We start from the raw sequence: 18,282 nt of genomic DNA on the forward strand, positions 1-18,282 counted from the left end.
ACTTGAACCACAGTGCCACTTCCGGCTTTTTCTGAATAGTTTATTGGAGATAAGAGTCTCATAGACTTTCCTGCCCAGGCTGGCTTTGAACTGTGATCCTCAGATCTCAGCCTCCTGAGTAGCTAGAATTATAGGTGTGAGCCACTGGCACCCAGCTTCCATTGATCTTCTTTTTTTTTTTGGCCAGTCCTGGGCCTTGAACTCAGGGCCTGAGCACTGTCCCTGGCTTCTTCCCGCTCAAGGCTAGCACTCTGCCACTTGAGCCACAGCGCCGCTTCTGGCCGTTTTCTGTATATGTGGTGCTGGGGAATCGAACCTAGGGCCTCGTGTATCCGAGGCAGGCACTCTTGCCACTAGGCTATATTCCCAGCCCTCCATTGATCTTCTTAAAGATGAAGCTTCTTCTAAAGTAACACTTCTTTATTGTATATATAGCATCTTTTTACTGGCAGTTTTGGTGGTTGATGAATTTTAATTAGCAAGTTTCTCACATTCTGAAAGAATTATTCAGAAGAGAAAGTTGTCTGTATTATGATATGAATTTGATTGTTTTCTGAATTGTTATTTTAAGGAAGCAGTTGTTTCTTGGGAAAGCTGAGGTAACTCTTGATTTTACTTTTATAGGCTCAGATCACCATGAAGGTAATCCAAGGCCTCTACAGTGGGGTCACCACAGTGGAACTGGATACGTTAGCTGCTGAGACAGCTGCCACCTTGACTACTAAACACCCTGACTATGCCATCTTGGCAGCAAGGATTGCAGTCTCCAACTTACACAAAGAAACAAAGAAAGTGTTTAGTGGTGAGTCAGGTGGAAAATAACTTAGTGTCAGAAAGTGGTGAAACTGCATGACTTTAAAAAGTTACATCCTATTTTAGTTTTTATAATTTATTTAATAACTTTTTTTGTTTATGCGGTACTAAGGAATGGAGCCCAGGGCCTCCTGCATGCTAGGCAAGCACTAACACTAAGCCACATCTTATTTTTAAAAAGCAAAGAAGGCATATGATTATTATAGTTAGTGGCAGAAAAAGAACAAGAACTTTCTGTTTTCTGTGTTGCGTGGAAAGATGAATGGACCTTTATATGTTTTGGTTATCTTTTTTTTTTTTTTTAATCGGTCATAGGGCTTGAACTCAAGGCCTGGGTGCTGTCCCTAAGCTTATTTGCTCAAGTCTAGTGCACTACCATTTTGAGCCACAGCTCCACTCCCAGTTTTCTGGTGGTTAATTAGAGATAGAAGTGTCATGAACTTTTCTGCCCAGGCAGTTTTGAACCTTGATTGTCAAATCTGAGCCTCCTGAGTAGCTAGGATTATAGGGGTGAGCTACCAGTGCTGAACTAGTCTCTTTTCTTGAAGCTCACCTTTTGGCTTGTCGTTGGTATGTTTGGAAAAAAATGACAAGTTCTGGGTTAAACAGAATGTTAAAATACTTATGTAGCTGGAGATACCATGATCAGTTATGAAGGTGGTTTTCCCAGGGCAAGTCTGACTTATTGCACTCTGGGTGTGCTGACCCTTGAAATTTCCCCAAATTCAGAAAACTTAACTGCAAACTTAGGGCAGTGTGGGACAGTATTCAAACTCTCCCTTGGCTAAAAGGAAATAAGTCCAACATGTTACTGTTGATCTTTTTTTTCCAAAACCCTTATACATTTCATCAGTTCTCCTTTTTTTTTTTTTTTTTTTTGCCAGTCCTGGGCCTTGGACTCAGGGCCTGAGCACTCTCCCTGACTTCTTTTTGCTCAAGGCTAGCACTCTGCCACTTGAGCCACAGCACCACTTCTGGACATTTTCTATATATGTGGTGCTTGGGAATCAAACCTAGGGCTTCACGTATACGAGGCAAGCACTCTTGCCACTAGGCCATATTCCCAGCCCCCCCCTTTTTTTTTTTTTTAATCTGGTCTGGTATTAGGCTTATACTCAGGGCTTGAACTCTCACTCAGCTTCTTTCTTCATGGCTGGTGCTCTACCATTTAAGCCACATTTCTTTTTTTTTTTTTTTCAAATTATTATTATCAAACTGATGTATAGAGAGGTTATAGTTTCATACGTTAGGCTTGGATACATTTCTTGTACTGTTTGTTACCTCGTCCCTCATTCTCCCCTCCCCGCTCCTCCTTTCCCTTTCCCCCCATGAGTCGTTCAGTTCATTTACACCAAATAGTTTTGCAAGTATTGCTTTTGTAGTTGTTTGTACTTTTTTACCCTATATACCACTGTTTACCAGTATACATGGTTTCCAATATACTCAGATAAGATACAGTGATAGTGCAGGTACAACCACAGGAAGGGGATACAGGAGGATCATCAATAATAGAAGCTACAGTTACACATAGCATGTTGACAGTAGTTACAACAGTGATATAACAATTGTTTCCATAACATGGAGTTCATATCACTCAGCATCATCTTATGTGTTCATAAGGGTATAGCTATTGGGCTCTTGTGATCCTCTGCTGTCACTAGCCTAAACCTGTGCTAATTATTCCCTATAAGGGAGACCATAGAGTCCATGTTTCTTTGGGTCTGGCTCACTTCACTTAGTATAATTTTTTCCAAGTTCTTCCATTTCCCTACAAATGGGGCAATGTCATTCTTTCTGATAGAGGCATAAAATTCCATTGTGTATATGTACCACATTTTCCTGATCCATTCGTCTACTGAGGGGCATCTGGGTTGGTTCCAGATTCTAGCTATGACAAATTGTGCTTCGATGAACATTGTTGTGCTGGTGGTTAAGCCACATTTCTATTTCCAGCTTTTTGCTGTCTATTTGCAGAAGAATCTGTCAGATTTGTCTTTTGGGGCTTACATTGAACTTCAGTCCTCAAATGTCAACCTGAATTACTAGGATTACAGATGTGAGCCACTAGCCCCTGGCTCCCACCACTTTTTTAATAGCTAGGAATCCGGGCAAAGGAATATTTACATATATTTTCTTTTGCTTATAAGGAACGAGCTGGTAAACTCAACTTAAAAATCTTTTGGTTCTTGATTCCAGATCCATTAAGTGAGGCTAACCACTATATATTTTTTTATTATGAAGATGCCATTTCTCTTAAATGGATCTACAGATCCAATTTAATCCCAAAGCAGTATTTTATATGTGTATGTGAGTTTCAAGTTAAATGTAGAGGGACCAATTACTGCTGTGACATTTTGAAGAGCAGGCAAAGCTTATTGTATGTGTGCTTTTACATAAATGAACTGTTTGGGTTTCTGTTCTGATGCAATAAAAACTGGTGAGGAGAAATTTTTATTTCCATATTTACTTACTTTCAACTAGTAATCCTCAAATGGGATTTAGTATCAGGACCATTTGCTGGGCCTCACAGGTGCTAGGCAAGCACTCTACTACTTGAGCCACATGCCCAGCCCTTTGCTTATGTTATTTTCCTAATAGGGTCTTGCTTTTTTTTTTTTTATTGACACACCTAGACTTTGATCTTCCTATTTGTGCCTCCTATATAGCTAGGATGACAGATAGAGGCCACCATGCCTAGCTTATTATTTGAGACAAGGTCATGCTAACTTTTTGCCCAGATTGACCTTCAACCATTATCTTTCCGATTTCTGCCTTCGAAATCACTGGGATTATAGGCATAAGCCACTGTGCCTGGTCTCATCTAGAAATCTTTTAAATTACAAGAGCTTATATTCATTCTAACTCTGGAAGATAGTTTCCTTATATGAAGTATTATCAGATATTTTTATTCAGTAAGGATATGTTTATTGAGCACTTTCAATAAACTACTGAAGTAGGTTGATATAAAATTGGATCATAAAACAGTGACTCTCAATCTCATCAGTTATGAACAGTTTTGACATTTTTATTGCTTTATTTTAGATGTGATGGAAGATCTCTACAACTACATCAATCCACATAATGGCAAACATTCTTCCATGGTGGCCAAATCAACGCTGGATATTGTTTTGGCCAATAAAGATGTATGTACAATATTTTTCTGGTGGAAAGTTTTTATTATGTTTTCTCTTCTGGATAAAAAAAATGTTAATAGATTAAAAACACACTAAAGAAAAATTTAAACACTACAAAAGGTATAGGTAAAAAACTTTTCTCTTAATCCTGATTTTCTTCTGTAAAATGTTATTTTAAAGTTTTTTGTTTTTTTTTTAAAGTGAGGTTTATTTATTTATATATATATAGGCCAGTCTTGGGGCTTGGATTCAGGGCCTGAGCATTGTCCCTGGCTTCTCTTTGCTCAAGGCTAGCACTCTGCCACCTGAGCCACAGTGCCACTTCTGGTTGTTTTCTATATATGTGGTGCTGGGGAATCAAACCCAGGGCTTCATGTATACGAGGCAAGCACTCTTGCCACTAGGCCATATTCCCAGCCCTAAAGCTTTTTTGTTTTGTTTTGTTTTCTTGGTGCTCTTATGGTGATTTGAACTCAGGGCTTGTGTGTTCTCCCTTAGCTTTTTCACTCAAGGCTGGTGGCTCTACTACTTGAGCTTCAGGTTTTGGGTGGTTAATCGGAGATAAGAGGCTCATGACTTTTCTTGCCTTAGTTGGCCTCAAACTGTGATCCACAATTCTCATTCTCCTGAGTAGCTAGGATTACAGGTGTGAGCCACTGGTACCTGGCCATTTCTACATTCTTAAACATTACAAGGCTATTCTGAATATGCATCCAGGTATGTGTCTAACATACTGTGTATACTCTTCCTAACGATACTTTTTTCACTTATGAGTACACCTTAGAGACTAAATAACATTCCATTTTACAGATGCATTGTCATTGTATCTATGAGTAAAAATTTCTCTGTTGATGAATATCTGTTTCCATCTTTCACTGCAGTGAATACCATTGTGTGGTAGATCTTTTGCCCACAGATGAATATACTGTAAGATAAATTCTTAAGAGTAATTGTTGAGTAAGAGTAAATGTCACTTAACGTGCATTTTAAACTTAATTGTTTATTATTATTAAGGAGTTGTATAAAGAGGTTAATTCCAGTGTTTCTTGGATAATAACATGCATGTTTTTAAGCCCAACTAGTATACTCAGTTTACCTCCTTTTTTTTTTTTTGGTCAGTTATGGGGCTTGAACTCAGGGCCTGGGTGCTGTCCCTAACGCTTTTTTGCTCAAGTCTATCACTCTATCACTTTGAGCCACAGCATCACTTTCAGGGTTTTTTTTGGTGGTTAATTGGAGCTGAGTCTCATGGAGACTTTTCAGCCCTGGCTGGCTTTGAATTACAATCCTCAGATTTCACTTTTCTGAGTAACTAGGATTACAGGCGTGAGCCAAAGGTGCCTGTTTTTTTTTGTTGTTGTTGTTGGATGTGGGGCTTGAACTCCAGACCTGGGCACTGTCCCTGAGTTCCTTGTTGCTCAAGGTGAGTGCTGTACCACCTTGAGCCACGGGGCCACTTCTGGTTTCGAGTGGTTAGTTGGAGATTAAGAGTCTCATGAGGACTTTTCTTCCTGGGCTGAATCCGAGCCACAATCCTTAGATCTCAGCCTCCCAAGTAGCTAGGATTACAGGTATGAGCCACCAGCACGCAGATATTCTCTTCTTTTTTAATTTTATTTTTTAAATTAAATTTTATTGACAAGGTGTTATGCAAAGGGGGTACAGTTACATAATAAGGCAGTGAATAAATTTCTGTGATATCTTATATCCTCATCTCTTCTTTTAATGTTTTTTTTTTGTTGTATAGCAGAAGATAGTGTTATCTATTTTGTATCATTTCAATTTTAGTTCTGGAGTCAGGGCTAAAAGATCAGATTTTATTAGGATGTCTATTTTAATTATAGCTTCTCTTTACCCTCTTCAGCGCCTGAATTCTGCTATTATCTATGACCGAGATTTCTCTTACAATTACTTTGGCTTTAAGGTAAGTAAAAAATGGTTTTCAAATAAGTGGAAATTCCTCTTTAAATCAGAAAATGCAGGTTGTTTTTTTTCTTAAACACATCAGAATTTTATTGCAGCACATAAAATCACCAGAATGTTAGTGAAAAGTAAGATGCTTTGAATATAGAATACCTTATCAGATGAAGTAAAATATTAACTAACCTGAACTCTGCATTAGAAAGAAAGCTGTATGGAAAAAATGAGTTGTTTACTTGAGAAATAGATATATTAAAAATATAAAGAATATTACAGTACAAATTAGAAAAGACAACACCTACTAACTTACTCTTTAGCTGAGGCTGCCTTTGATACTTAAAACATTAAAAAAAAAAAAGAACAGTTCCTTCTGTGTTGTCCAAACGCATTTCATGGTTATGATATCCAGGAAATATCTTGAAGTAACTTCAACTTAAAACATTCAGCAAAATTATTAACTTTTTTATGATAGGAAATGATTAACCTTTTCATTATAACCTTTTAATTGTATATTTGATACAAGTATAACAGTATTTCCTTTTTCTCAAATTTCAACTAATGAATTTATATTGAGTATTCAATCTCTATTTTGCTTCTGTTAGTGCCTCACCTTTTACAAGCAAATATGAGATGAATAGCCAAGTATGAGATGAATATTTGTGTTTATGGTACTGTTTCTCATGATGAATACCATAACTTATGGTATTAACACATACAAAGGTGGTATTTTTTGCAGGAATTTTCATGCAGTCTTTGTTCAAAGAAGACACCAAGTAATAATGTTCTTGACTGGAGATAGGAAAAATAGTGTGCTCTTATTTTAATTTACAATTATATGAGAGTTGAGGATATTTAAATACCACCCTGCTGCAAATTACATACACACATATACATACCATATCTGTAAAATCTGCTCTGAAAATATATCGGCTACTTTTACTTTCTAGACATTGGAGCGATCCTATTTGTTGAAGATCAATGGGAAAGGTGAGAAATAAAAACATTTCTGTATTACATTGGTCATTATATTGAATACAGAGCAATGCACTGTTAGCTTTAGATTTTCTTCTTTTTTTTTTTAAGGTTGTGGGGCTTGAACTCTGAGCCCGAGTGCTGTCCTTGAACTCTTTTGCCCAAGGCTTGTCCTCTATCACTTTCAGCCACAGCGCCATAGCTTCTGGTTTTCTGGTGGTTAATTGGAGCTAAGAGTTTCATAGACTTTCCTACCTGAGCTCATTTTGAACTGCAATCCTCAGATCTCAGCCTCCTGTGTAGCGAGGACTACAGGTGTGACCCACCAGCACCTGGCACTTTTTGTTTTCTTGTAGTACCTGGGGATCAAACTTAAGGCCTTGCTCATGCTAGGCAAGTGCTCTGCCATTGAATTTCACCCTCAGCCCATAGCTTAACATTTCTATTCAGAATCTAGATAACATTTTTAGGTTTATTTTATAGGCCATTGTTGTGCCTAATCATGTAAAAATTGTTGGTATATTTTTATTTTTACTTTTTTGTGTGTGCTGGCCTTGAACTCAGGGACTGGGCACTGTCCCTGAGCTTTTTTGCTCAAGGCTAGCACAGTATCATTTGAGCCACAGCTCCACTTTCAGCTTTCTGATGGTCAATGGAGATGAGACTCATGGACTTTTTTGTCTAGACTGGCTTTCAAAGTGGGATCCTGAGATCTCAGGCTCCTGAGTGAGTAGCCACTGGTGCTTGGCCTATTTTAGTTTTGGTTCATAAATGTTTTGGTCTAGTTTTTCTGCCACATCTCATCATGTGAAAACTTGTGTTTTGTTTACAGTGGCTGAAAGACCACAGCATATGTTGATGAGGGTATCTGTGGGGATTCACAAAGAAGACATTGATGCAGCCATTGAAACATACAACCTTCTTTCTGAGAAGTGGTTCACTCATGCCTCTCCCACTCTCTTCAATGCTGGTACCAACCGCCCACAGTTGTCAAGGTATATGTTATATATGGCTGCTTTTAATATTTTGAAATAATTTTGACTAGAGAAATAGTAAGAAACACAGCTGGGGAGCCTGGCTCAAGTGGGAGAGTGCTTGCTTAGTGCAAGCTCAAGGCTCTGAGTTCAAAATCCAGTACTGCCAAATCAGACAGACAAGCAGACTTATTACCCTGTACTCTGATTACATGTATTTGCATTCGGAAATGACCTCTGCTTGCAATAAATGAATTGTAAGAAGGCAAATTCTGGTAGTGAACATTTTCTAGAATTGATTGTAGTGGTGGTGGGTGGACAAATCTGAATATTCTAAAATCCATTGAATAGTATACATATTTGTTTATTTATATCAGCCCTGGCACTTGAACTCAGGGCCTAGATGTTATCCCTGACCTTTTGTGCACAAGGCTGACATTCTAGCTCTACTTCCAGCTTTTTTGGGGGTAGTTACTTGTAGATAGCAGTCTTACGGACTTTCTTGCCCAGGATAGCTTTGAACTACAATCCTCAGATCTCAGCCTCCTGAGTAGCTAGGATTATAGGTGGAAGCTGCCGGCCCTCAGGTAAATAGTATATTTTAAGCAGGGAATGGTATCATATATAAGTTATATTTTAATAAAGCTGTTTAAATAATAAAGTTGGGCTGGGGGTGTAGCTCATTGGTAGAACATGTGCTTAGCATGTGCAATGTCCTTCCTGTAAGAATACAGAATTCTCAGCATGGCAGGGGAAAAAATGTAAGAAGTTGGTTATTCTAGGAAGTCAAAGATAAGGCAAAATAAATACGTTAACATAATACATTTTAAACTTAATGTAATATACTTTTATATAATGTAATGTTCCTTCATAACTAAATACTTAAGCAAAATACGTAAAAAATGACTTCCTTAATTTGATAAAAGATACCCACATGAGTAGCCTGCTTCCTGGCTAATTCCCTGCCTTTATGTATATGATTCTGGTACACTGGATATTGTATATATGCTTATCTGAACTGGGGAAGGGAAAGAAAAATGAAGGAGGGTGTAACAAATGTGACAAGAAATGTACTCACTACCTTATTATGTAACTGCACCCTCTCTGTGCATCATCTTATCAATAAAATTTAATTTAAAAAAAAAGAAAAGCAAAATATCATGATTCAACACATTGAGAAAATTGGCTACATTACGATTAAAGGTTCCTGCAAATCAAAAACAAAATAAAAAGCAAGTACACTGGGAAAATATGTTTGCAACATGTTAGCATGTTAACTTACAAGAAAAAGACGGAAAATCCCACAGATATAGGGCCAAAATGTATTAAGTCATAAATTTGTGGCTTCTCCATCTGACTCTGCTCAAAGTAGTGCAGGTGATCATTTATGCCTATCCACATCTCCTCAGTTCCCCTTCTTACCATGTGCCTTTTTTTTTATTTTTTGGCTAGTCCTGGGCCTTGGACTCAGGGCCTGTGCACTGTCCCTGGCTTCTTTTTGCTCAAGGCTAGCACTCTGCCACTTGAGCCACAGCGCCCCTTCTGGCCATTTTCTGTATATGTGGTGCTGGGGAATTGAACCCAGGGCCTCATGTATATGAGGCAAGCACTCTTGCCACTAGGCCATATTCCCAGCCCAGCAAGATGGTTTTAAATAATATGTTGAGGAGCTTCATTGTGTTATATTCAGTGACAATTCCCCTTGTAAAAATGCTTAGGGACCTTGTAAACTTCACATCTTTAATTTGCTAGCTTAACTGACTTTGGATTGTCTAATCATTTTTGTGACTGATCATTTTTCTTGTCCTGAGTTGTACCTTTTCCCCCCCCATAGTTGCTTCCTTCTGAGCATGAAAGATGACAGCATTGAAGGAATTTATGACACTCTAAAGCAGTGTGCATTGATTTCTAAGTCTGCTGGGGGGATTGGTGTTGCTGTGAGTTGTATTAGGGCTACTGGCAGCTACATTGCTGGGGTAAGTGTCTATCATAGAACTCAAAAAAAGGGAGATTGAGATCCACAAGCAACCATGCCTGTGATCCAGAGGGAACCATTTTCATAATGCTAATGTTTGGGAGGCCTGGGTTTCTGTTCATTATTAGCTAGTTGTGTGACTTGGGCATGAATAATTTCATTTTATTTTTGCTGGCTTCATTTTTGTCTGTTAGTGACTTAAGTTATAGTAGATGATCTCTGGAATCTCTTAAGCTAAAATTTTGTTTTTAGCAATATTAGAAGACATCATTTATTATTGCTCATGATGTGCCAACTGTCATGTAATCCTCATTATAACTTGTTGCTCACTTTCTCTACTGTTGAGAGACTTATCTGTGAGGTTAAAAGGATGAAATAATTTGATGAAGTCTCTTATAAGTATCTTCTAATCACTATTTTGTAAGCCGTTTTATTGGCCTTGTTATATAATCCATTTACTGAATGATGAAATTTCCATTAACCTTATTTATTGCCTTGATATTTCCATTTCATATAGTTCTTATGTAAGTTATTTTAAATCCAAAGTATGTGTTTATATAATGACCTTTAGAAGGTTATAGAGTTTGTATTTGGCTTCCTTGATTTTTAGTTTGGTTGATAGTTACACCTCATTGAAAATTAGAGATGTGATGGAATAACGGTTTATTCAGTTGTGATTTATTTAACATTTTGTTGATTTCATGTTAGTCACTTGTAACAGAGATAAAGATGGAGAGCAGATAAAACTTTGTAGATTGCTAGAAATTAGGTACTCTGCGATGAAAGATTAGGAAAGAATTGATCACTTTTGGGGCATTTTATTCTTTTGCTTGCAGAGCCCCTCCTTTCTCTTTTAGATCACTTGATTCTTGTCCTTTCTTTTAGACTAATGGCAATTCTAATGGCCTTGTGCCCATGCTGAGAGTATATAACAACACAGCTCGATATGTGGACCAAGGTGGAAACAAGGTATGCTCTGTTACCTGAAGGTACTGGAACTAAAAATCTTTTTTTTTTTTTTTTTTTTTTTGGCCAGTCCTGGGCCTTGGACTCAGGGGCTGAGCACTGTCCCTGGCTTCCTTTTGCTCAAGGCTAGCACTCTGCCACTTGAGCCACAGCGCCACTTCTGGCCATTTTCTGTATATGTGGTGCTGGGAAATCGAACCCAGGGCTTCATGTATACGAGGTGAGCACTCTTGCCACTAGGCCATATTCCCAGCCCGGAACTAAAAATCTTTAGCTATGTATACTTTGGTTCAATTTTATATATTTTCCAACTTAATTTTTTTAGGGGGTGCAGGTTATGTTTTGAGACAGGATCTTGCTATATGGCCCAGGCTGGCCTCAGAGAATAGTTTTTTTCTTAACTTTTAAAATCTACTTAAGGAGACATAAATTACTCCTTTAAAAATACATTCATTTAATTTTTATTTACTTATTTTTTTGTTGGTCATGGGGTTTGAACTCAGGGCCTGGGTGCTGTCCCTGTGCTCTTTTTGTTCAAATCTAGTGCTCTACCACTTCGACCCAAAGCACCACTTGAAGTTTTCTGGTACTTAATTGGAGATAAGAGTCTTATGGACTTTCCTGACTGGTAACTTGAACTATGATCCTCAAATCTCAGCCTCCTGAATAGCCAGGATTACAGGCATGAGCCACCAATGTATGTCAAAGTACACATTATAAATATATAGTTTTGTAGGTTTTAAGTAATCATCATACCAGCTAAGATACATTACATTACCCCAAAATGTTGCTTGTGCACTCTAGTATTCTATTACTCTGTCACTCCAACCCACATATAACTTTATCCCTGGCTCAAGCAGCCATTGATCTAGTCAGCATTTTGATACCAGTTTATTTGCAAAAAAATTTCTCAAGTTGTGACTCATAATAACATCTAGCCTTGACATGGAATTGTAATATGGTATGTGTTCTAGGTTTTCTTAAAAAACAAAATCAAAAAACAAAACTCACCCAAGAGTTGAGAGAACTGTGTTGTTTACATAGTTATCATCATATGAATTTGTAGGCACACTAATCATCTATTTATGAGTTGTTTTCTTTCTTTTTTTTTTTTTTTTTTGGCCAGTCCTGGGCCTTGGACTCAGGGCCTGAGCACTGTCCCTGGCTTCTTTTTTGCTCAAGGCTAGCACTCTGCCACTTGAGCCACAGCGCCACTTCTGGCCGTTTTCTATATATGTGGTGCTGGGGAATCGAACCCAGGGCTTCATGTATATAAGGCAAGTACTCTTGCTACTAGGCCATATCCCCAGCCCCTTATGAGTTGTTTTCTAATGGACTTCAGTGATCTTGATGAGGCAGACCACCTTTATGTTAGTTGTTTTTTCTTACTCTTAGAATTGTAAAAGAAAACTTATTACTTCATGTTTTATAGTACTTTTTATCTGTATTTCGCTTAATTCTAGTGAAAAGGAAATATCTTTGAAAATATGAAGTTGTTTTGTTTTGATTCTGAAAAGAGTGATATATTTTTTTTTCTTTTAGCGTCCTGGGGCATTTGCTATTTACCTGGAGCCTTGGCATTTAGACATCTTTGAGTTCCTTGATTTAAAGAAGAACACAGGGAAGGAAGAGCAGCGTGCCAGAGATCTTTTCTTTGCTCTTTGGATTCCAGATCTTTTCATGAAAAGAGTGGAGACTAATCAGGTGAGAGAGATAGAGGTACCTATAGGTAATAGGGACTTGACTTCATAGGAGCTTTTGTCATTTTCATTGTGTTTCGCTTGGGAAGAACCCACTTGTGATTCCATGGAACACATGCCAAGCCTTTCTTGCATTTCTATTCTTTATATAGTAGCTGCTACCTGATCTTAGTATTTAGAAGATTAGCCTGAAATGGTTGTTTCTATAGCAAATTTCCAAGAGAGTCTATGAAAACCACCTTTCTGTCAAAATGTTTCTAATGAGATACGTATGGTTGGCTATTTGAACTTTCTTGTGGGTGGTATTGTTTTTCCCTTGGAGGAGTGTTCTTTAAAAAATTTTAGTTTATTATCTTTACTTGTACAAAGAGCTTATAATTTAACAAATCAATTTACATGTACAATGCATCTGGATCATTGTCACTGCTTTAGTTGTTCTCTGTTTAAATTTTTTTTCATTAGCATAAATTAGTTGTATAGTGGGGTTTCATTGTGATATTTACATGGATTCATATTGTATACTTAGATGAATTTATCCGATCCTTATTACTACTTCTAGGACTGGTCTTTGATGTGTCCAAATGAATGCCCTGGTCTGGATGAAGTTTGGGGAGAGGAATTTGAGAAGTTATATGAAAGGTATGAGGAAAATATGAAAGTAAAAGTATTTTAAAGATGTCTTTGATTGGGGGGGAATCTGAATATCAAATATATTTCATTTGAGTTGGGATGAGACTGGGATAGAATACTTGCTTTAGTGAGGCCCTGGTTCACTGAAGCACTGCAACAAAGGAGTATTTAAATCAATATCTTGTTTTTTAGGAATCTTTGGGTACATCTAGACAATATGTTTAGTAATTTAATTTTGGTCAGATTTGTTTCCTGATTCATCCTAAAAATTGTTTTTTGTCTTAAAACTTTTGGACATGTAAACAGGTATTTTGGTTTTTAAACAGATCCTTGTATAACCTGAGTAATGGCAACTAGTAGGGGGCTGGGAATGTGGCTTAGTGGTAGAGTGCTTGCCTTGCATGCATGAAGCCCTGGGTTTGATTCCTCAGCACAACATAAACTGAAAAAGAAGTGGAGCTGTGGCTCAAGAGGTCGAGTGCTAGCCTTGAGCAAAACGAAGACAGGGACATTGCGCAGGCCCTGAGTTCAGTCCCCAGGACTGGCAAAAAAAAAAAAAAAAAGAGAGAGAGAGAGAGAGACAACTAGCAGGGTTAGTATTTTACAGTTTTTTGGGGCTTTTTTTTTGCCAATACCTGGGCAAACTCAGGGTCATAAGCTATCTCTTACTTAGCTTTTTCATTCACAGCTCTTATGCCTCTTAAGTCATATACCCAATTTATCATTTTTCTGGTTAATTGGAGATAAGGTCTTTATTATTTTAGAGGTGAGATATGGACAGGTTACATTTACATGACTCAGGTAATAAATACATTTCCTTTCACACAGTGTCATCTGTTACCTCATTCTCTCCCATTCCTTCCCTCCTGTCTCCACCTACAAATTGTATACTTCACTTTTATCAATGTCCAGTGTGCTCCAGTGCTGCACTTTTCACTCTTTTTCCTCAGATTCTGTGTCCTCCCTGCCACCCTCCCACAGAATAGACTTCTCTACCCAGGCTGACTTCAAACTGATCCTCATATTTCATCCTTCTAGGATTAAAGGTGTGAGCCATTGGCGTCCCTCTCAGAATGTTCCTTTTGATAAGCAAGTTATACATTATATTGCACAAGTGACTAAGATACATGTTTTAATAGCTCATTAAAATTTGCTAGTTTTAAGAGATTTTGTGTCTTGGGGCTTGAATCAGGGCCTAGGCATTGTCCCTAAGCCTTTTCTGCTCAAAGCTAGCTAACAGTACCACTTGAGCCATGGCTCCACTTCCAGCTTTTTGGTGGTTAATTGAAGATAAGAGACTCATGGGCTTTCTTGCTCAGGCTAATTTCAACCGTGTCCTCAGATCTCAGGCTTCTGAGTAGCCAAGATAATAGGCATGAGCCACTGGAATCTGGCATGGTGGTAAGAGATTTTTATGGTAGATTTTTTTCTCTTTTTGTTATGAAAAGTATGAATGATTTGGTGGAGTTGGGGGTCATTTAAAAGTATTGAAAGAGCTGGATACGGGTAGCTCATGTCTGTGATCTTAGTTCTAAGGAGGCTGAGATCTGTGGATCATGGGTCAAAGCCAGCCTGGGAAGGAAAGTCCATGAAACTCTTATTCCAGTTCCCCATCAAAAAGCTGGAAGTAGAACTATGTGGCTCAAGTGGTAAAATGCAAGCCTTGAGCAAAGCAGCTCAAGGACAGTACCCAGACCCTGAGTTCAAGCCCCAGGATGGACACACACACACACACACACACACACACACACACACCCTGAGTTCAAGCCCCAGGATGGACACACACACACACACACACACACACACACACACACTATTGAAAGCTGGAATACACCTGCACGCACACACTGTTGAAAACTTTTTTTTCTGGACTGGCATACACACACACATACCACACACACAGTATTGAAAGCTGTCTTGTTTTCCTCTGGTTTTATCCAGAGCATAATGAATAGTATGTTCTTCTTTTTTTTTTTATTAGTAAAACAGTGAAAATTTAAGAATTTGTACAATTTCATATTTTAGTATCTTTCTTCAAATTGTCTGTAATTAAGACTTTCCTACATATTACAGATCTGAGAGTATGGTTCAAGTGGTAGATGCTTGCCTAGCAAAAACTAGGCCCTGAGTTCAAATCCCTATACCACAAAATGAATGATTTTTTTTTTTTTTTTTGCCAGTCCTGGGCCTTGGACTCAGGGCCTGTGCACTGTCCCTGGCTTCTTTCTACTCAAGGCTAGCACTCTACCTCTTGAGCCACAGTGCCACTTCCAGCTTTTTTCTATATATGTGGTGCTAAGGAATCGAACCCAGGGCTTCATGTATGTGAGGCGAGCACTTTACCACTAGGCCATATTCCCAGCCCCATGAATGAATGATCTTACCTTTGCCTTTCAGTTATGAGAAACAGGGTCGTGTCCGCAAAGTTGTAAAAGCTCAGCAGCTTTGGTATGCCATTATTGAGTCTCAGACAGAGACAGGCACCCCATACATGGTCTATAAAGACTCCTGTAATCGGAAGAGCAACCAGCAGAATCTGGGAACAATCAAATGCAGCAACCTGTGTACAGAAATAGTAGAATATACCAGCAAAGATGAGGTGAGTAGAAAAACTTCCACCTAGAATACTGAGAGAAAAAAATCTTAGGTAGTTCACTTTAGATGGCTGCAGGGAGTTTTCATTTCATTGAAGCAAGAGTGTCAAGACAGGTTACAAAGGAAAGAAAAGACATCATCTCTGCCTGTAAAGGGTTCTTTTGTAGTTTAAGCTACATATGAGAGATTGTCATTTTTTCTTTACCAATGTCACTCTAAAATGTACTTGAGAAAAATAACCATGTATAGCATTTAGGAAAAATACAAAAATGTTTCAGGGAACTCCTCCACTTTAAACTGAGCAAGCATATATAGTCTTTTAGAGAATGTTGAGACAAATTCCTAATTGCTAATCTTTGAGGGGATAAAGAAAGAATACTAAAAATAGGATAAAGGATTTGTTTTTAAAATAAAAGTACTAAAAATATAGCATGGTTGCAGAGCCCATATACTAGGTTTAATCCCCAGAACCGTAAGAAGAAAGAAAAAGGTTTAGGGAAAGGCTTTCCATTTTGGAGAAACCCTACATGTCACATAGAGATAGGTCTAGTTTTTGCACAGAATGTCAAGTAAGTTTGTTTTCATGGAATGAATAATTTAAGGCTTAATATATACAGAAATAGCTTAGGTCAGAAGGGAAGTAGAAGGTGGAAAAAGTCAGAGTAAATGGGTTAGACATACTCCTAAGATTGCAGTTTAATTCAAATTATTTAGTATCAGCTGTGTATAAAATATCATATGCTAAAAGTTCTGAGAAGAGAAAGAAACATAATGCAGCTCAGTCACTGCCTCCTGGAAATTTTGTTTAGTTGGAAGAAATTGACATATACTCAAGTGACTTATGCACGATAGATTGTGTTAGAGTGATGCTTTTAAAACAAAAATCAGTTTGTGTCATTTGTCTGCACAAAATTCTTTGTTAGCTCACCAGCCAATGCAGAATTCTTTTAATTGAGATATAATTTACATTTCATAAGATTCAACCTTGTACTCATTGTTGCTTAATATCCCCAATAAGACTTTGTAGATATTACCACTGTCTAACTGTAGAACATTTTCATTATCTTAATAATGAAACCCTGTACCCATTTGTACTCCTTGTTTTGCTTTTTGCTTCTCTTTCCCCAGTTTCTGACAATGATTAATATGTTATCTGTCTCTAGATTTTCCCTACTGTGGACATTACATACGAATACGTAATATGTGGCCCTTGTCTCTGGCTTCTTTCTCTAAGGCCTACTTGGTAGATTGTATCTCTACTTATTCCTTCCCTCCAGAGCTCTTAAGACCCTCTCTGTAAGGCTCTATAAAACTGAATACTTCCACCTCATGTGCTGTTCATGTGCTTGTTCACTGCCTCAGGTCTCCTATTTTTCATATATGTTCCTCATATGTGTCAAGCATGCTCTTTCCTCGGGACTTTTGTTCTTTATTTTACCTTAAGTGTAAAATGCTCTTTTCCCCAGCAAGCCATGTACTTAACCACTTCAATTCTTTACTCATGTGTCATGGTCTCATTGAGGTCTTTCTTGACAATTCCATTTAAAAATGACACTTGCTCTATCCTTACTTCCCATTACATCATGTCTCTTTCTGCCTTTTCTCCCTTCCATATATCATACTGACACAATGCAATCTGAATTTTAACAATAGGCATTTGGCAACATACACAGAATAAAGTGGATGTGAAGAGTATCAGAGAATTGAAACTATTTCAGAATTTAAGGTGGTAGGAGTTGAGACCTTACATTGGCAGAATCATAATCAAAATGGAACTAAAGATGTATTCATTCAACATTATTAAGCATTTATTAAATGCTAGATAAGGTGCTAGTTGTTTTTTTTTTTAAGAATAAATTATATAGCCCCTGCCTGAAGCCCATTACCTAATGTATTTTAGTGGGGGAAATAACCTGAAGTGCTTTTTCAAAAATCCTCATGGATTCTATGTTGATAATGTAAGATTTATTAAATTAAGTAAGCTAATAAAGGAGAACACCACGTGATATACAGGCAGGAAAGAAAAGTTTTTTTCCCCGAACTGCATGCCTGTGCCCAAGATGATGCATGGCAGGAGAGAAGGGCTGAACCATCAAAGGACAATGCCTTATCTAGGGCAGGGGTGGGAGGTATGGCCAGGTGGATTGGATGTAACCTCATAGAAGGGGGTGGTAACTGCCTCCAGGTGTGCCAGTTATCTAGGTAACAGCAGGTACTGGGCACAGACTTAAACGGGGGGCAAGGAGGCCCCCTCTCGGGGGTGGACCTTACAGATATAAGGGCTTGTCAAAATCATCAATGAAGCTGGGCTCACATCTGTAATTCTAGTTACTCAGAAGGCTCATGTCTGAGGATCATAGTTCTAAGCTTGCTCAGGCAGAAAAGTCTGTGAGACTCTTATCTCCAATTAACCACAAAAGGCTAGAAGTGAAACTGTGACTCAAATGGTAGAGCACTAACCTTGCACACAAAAGCTCAGTGATAGCACCTAAGCACAGAGTTCAAGCCCCAGAAACAGCCAAAAAAAAAAAAAAACCAAAGAAAAGAATTGGGTCTGGGACTATGGCCTAGTGGTAGAGTGCTTGCCTTGTATACATGAAGCT

At 38.1% G+C, this 18,282-nt stretch overlaps 1 protein-coding gene and 1 non-coding gene across 2 annotated transcripts in view; both read left to right on the plus strand.

Moving 5' to 3' along the window:
- The window catches only part of Rrm1 (ribonucleotide reductase catalytic subunit M1), a 39,747-nt gene that overhangs the window by 7,774 nt on the left and 13,691 nt on the right, over positions 1–18,282 (plus strand). The window contains exons 3-12 of the mRNA XM_048360542.1: positions 625–802; positions 3,856–3,956; positions 5,812–5,871; positions 6,815–6,854; positions 7,672–7,834; positions 9,648–9,789; positions 10,674–10,757; positions 12,297–12,458; positions 13,014–13,093; positions 15,482–15,683. Of these exons, the coding sequence (XP_048216499.1) occupies positions 625–802; positions 3,856–3,956; positions 5,812–5,871; positions 6,815–6,854; positions 7,672–7,834; positions 9,648–9,789; positions 10,674–10,757; positions 12,297–12,458; positions 13,014–13,093; positions 15,482–15,683 (1,212 nt within the window). The remainder of the gene's footprint in view (positions 1–624; positions 803–3,855; positions 3,957–5,811; positions 5,872–6,814; positions 6,855–7,671; positions 7,835–9,647; positions 9,790–10,673; positions 10,758–12,296; positions 12,459–13,013; positions 13,094–15,481; positions 15,684–18,282) is intronic.
- Positions 1,432–1,596, plus strand: LOC125362794. The gene has a single exon (XR_007213105.1). It is a non-coding gene; the product is annotated as a U1 spliceosomal RNA (small nuclear RNA).

This window comes from Perognathus longimembris, chromosome 13 (assembly GCF_023159225.1).
Source record: "Perognathus longimembris pacificus isolate PPM17 chromosome 13, ASM2315922v1, whole genome shotgun sequence".
Lineage (NCBI taxonomy): Eukaryota > Metazoa > Chordata > Mammalia > Rodentia > Heteromyidae > Perognathus > Perognathus longimembris.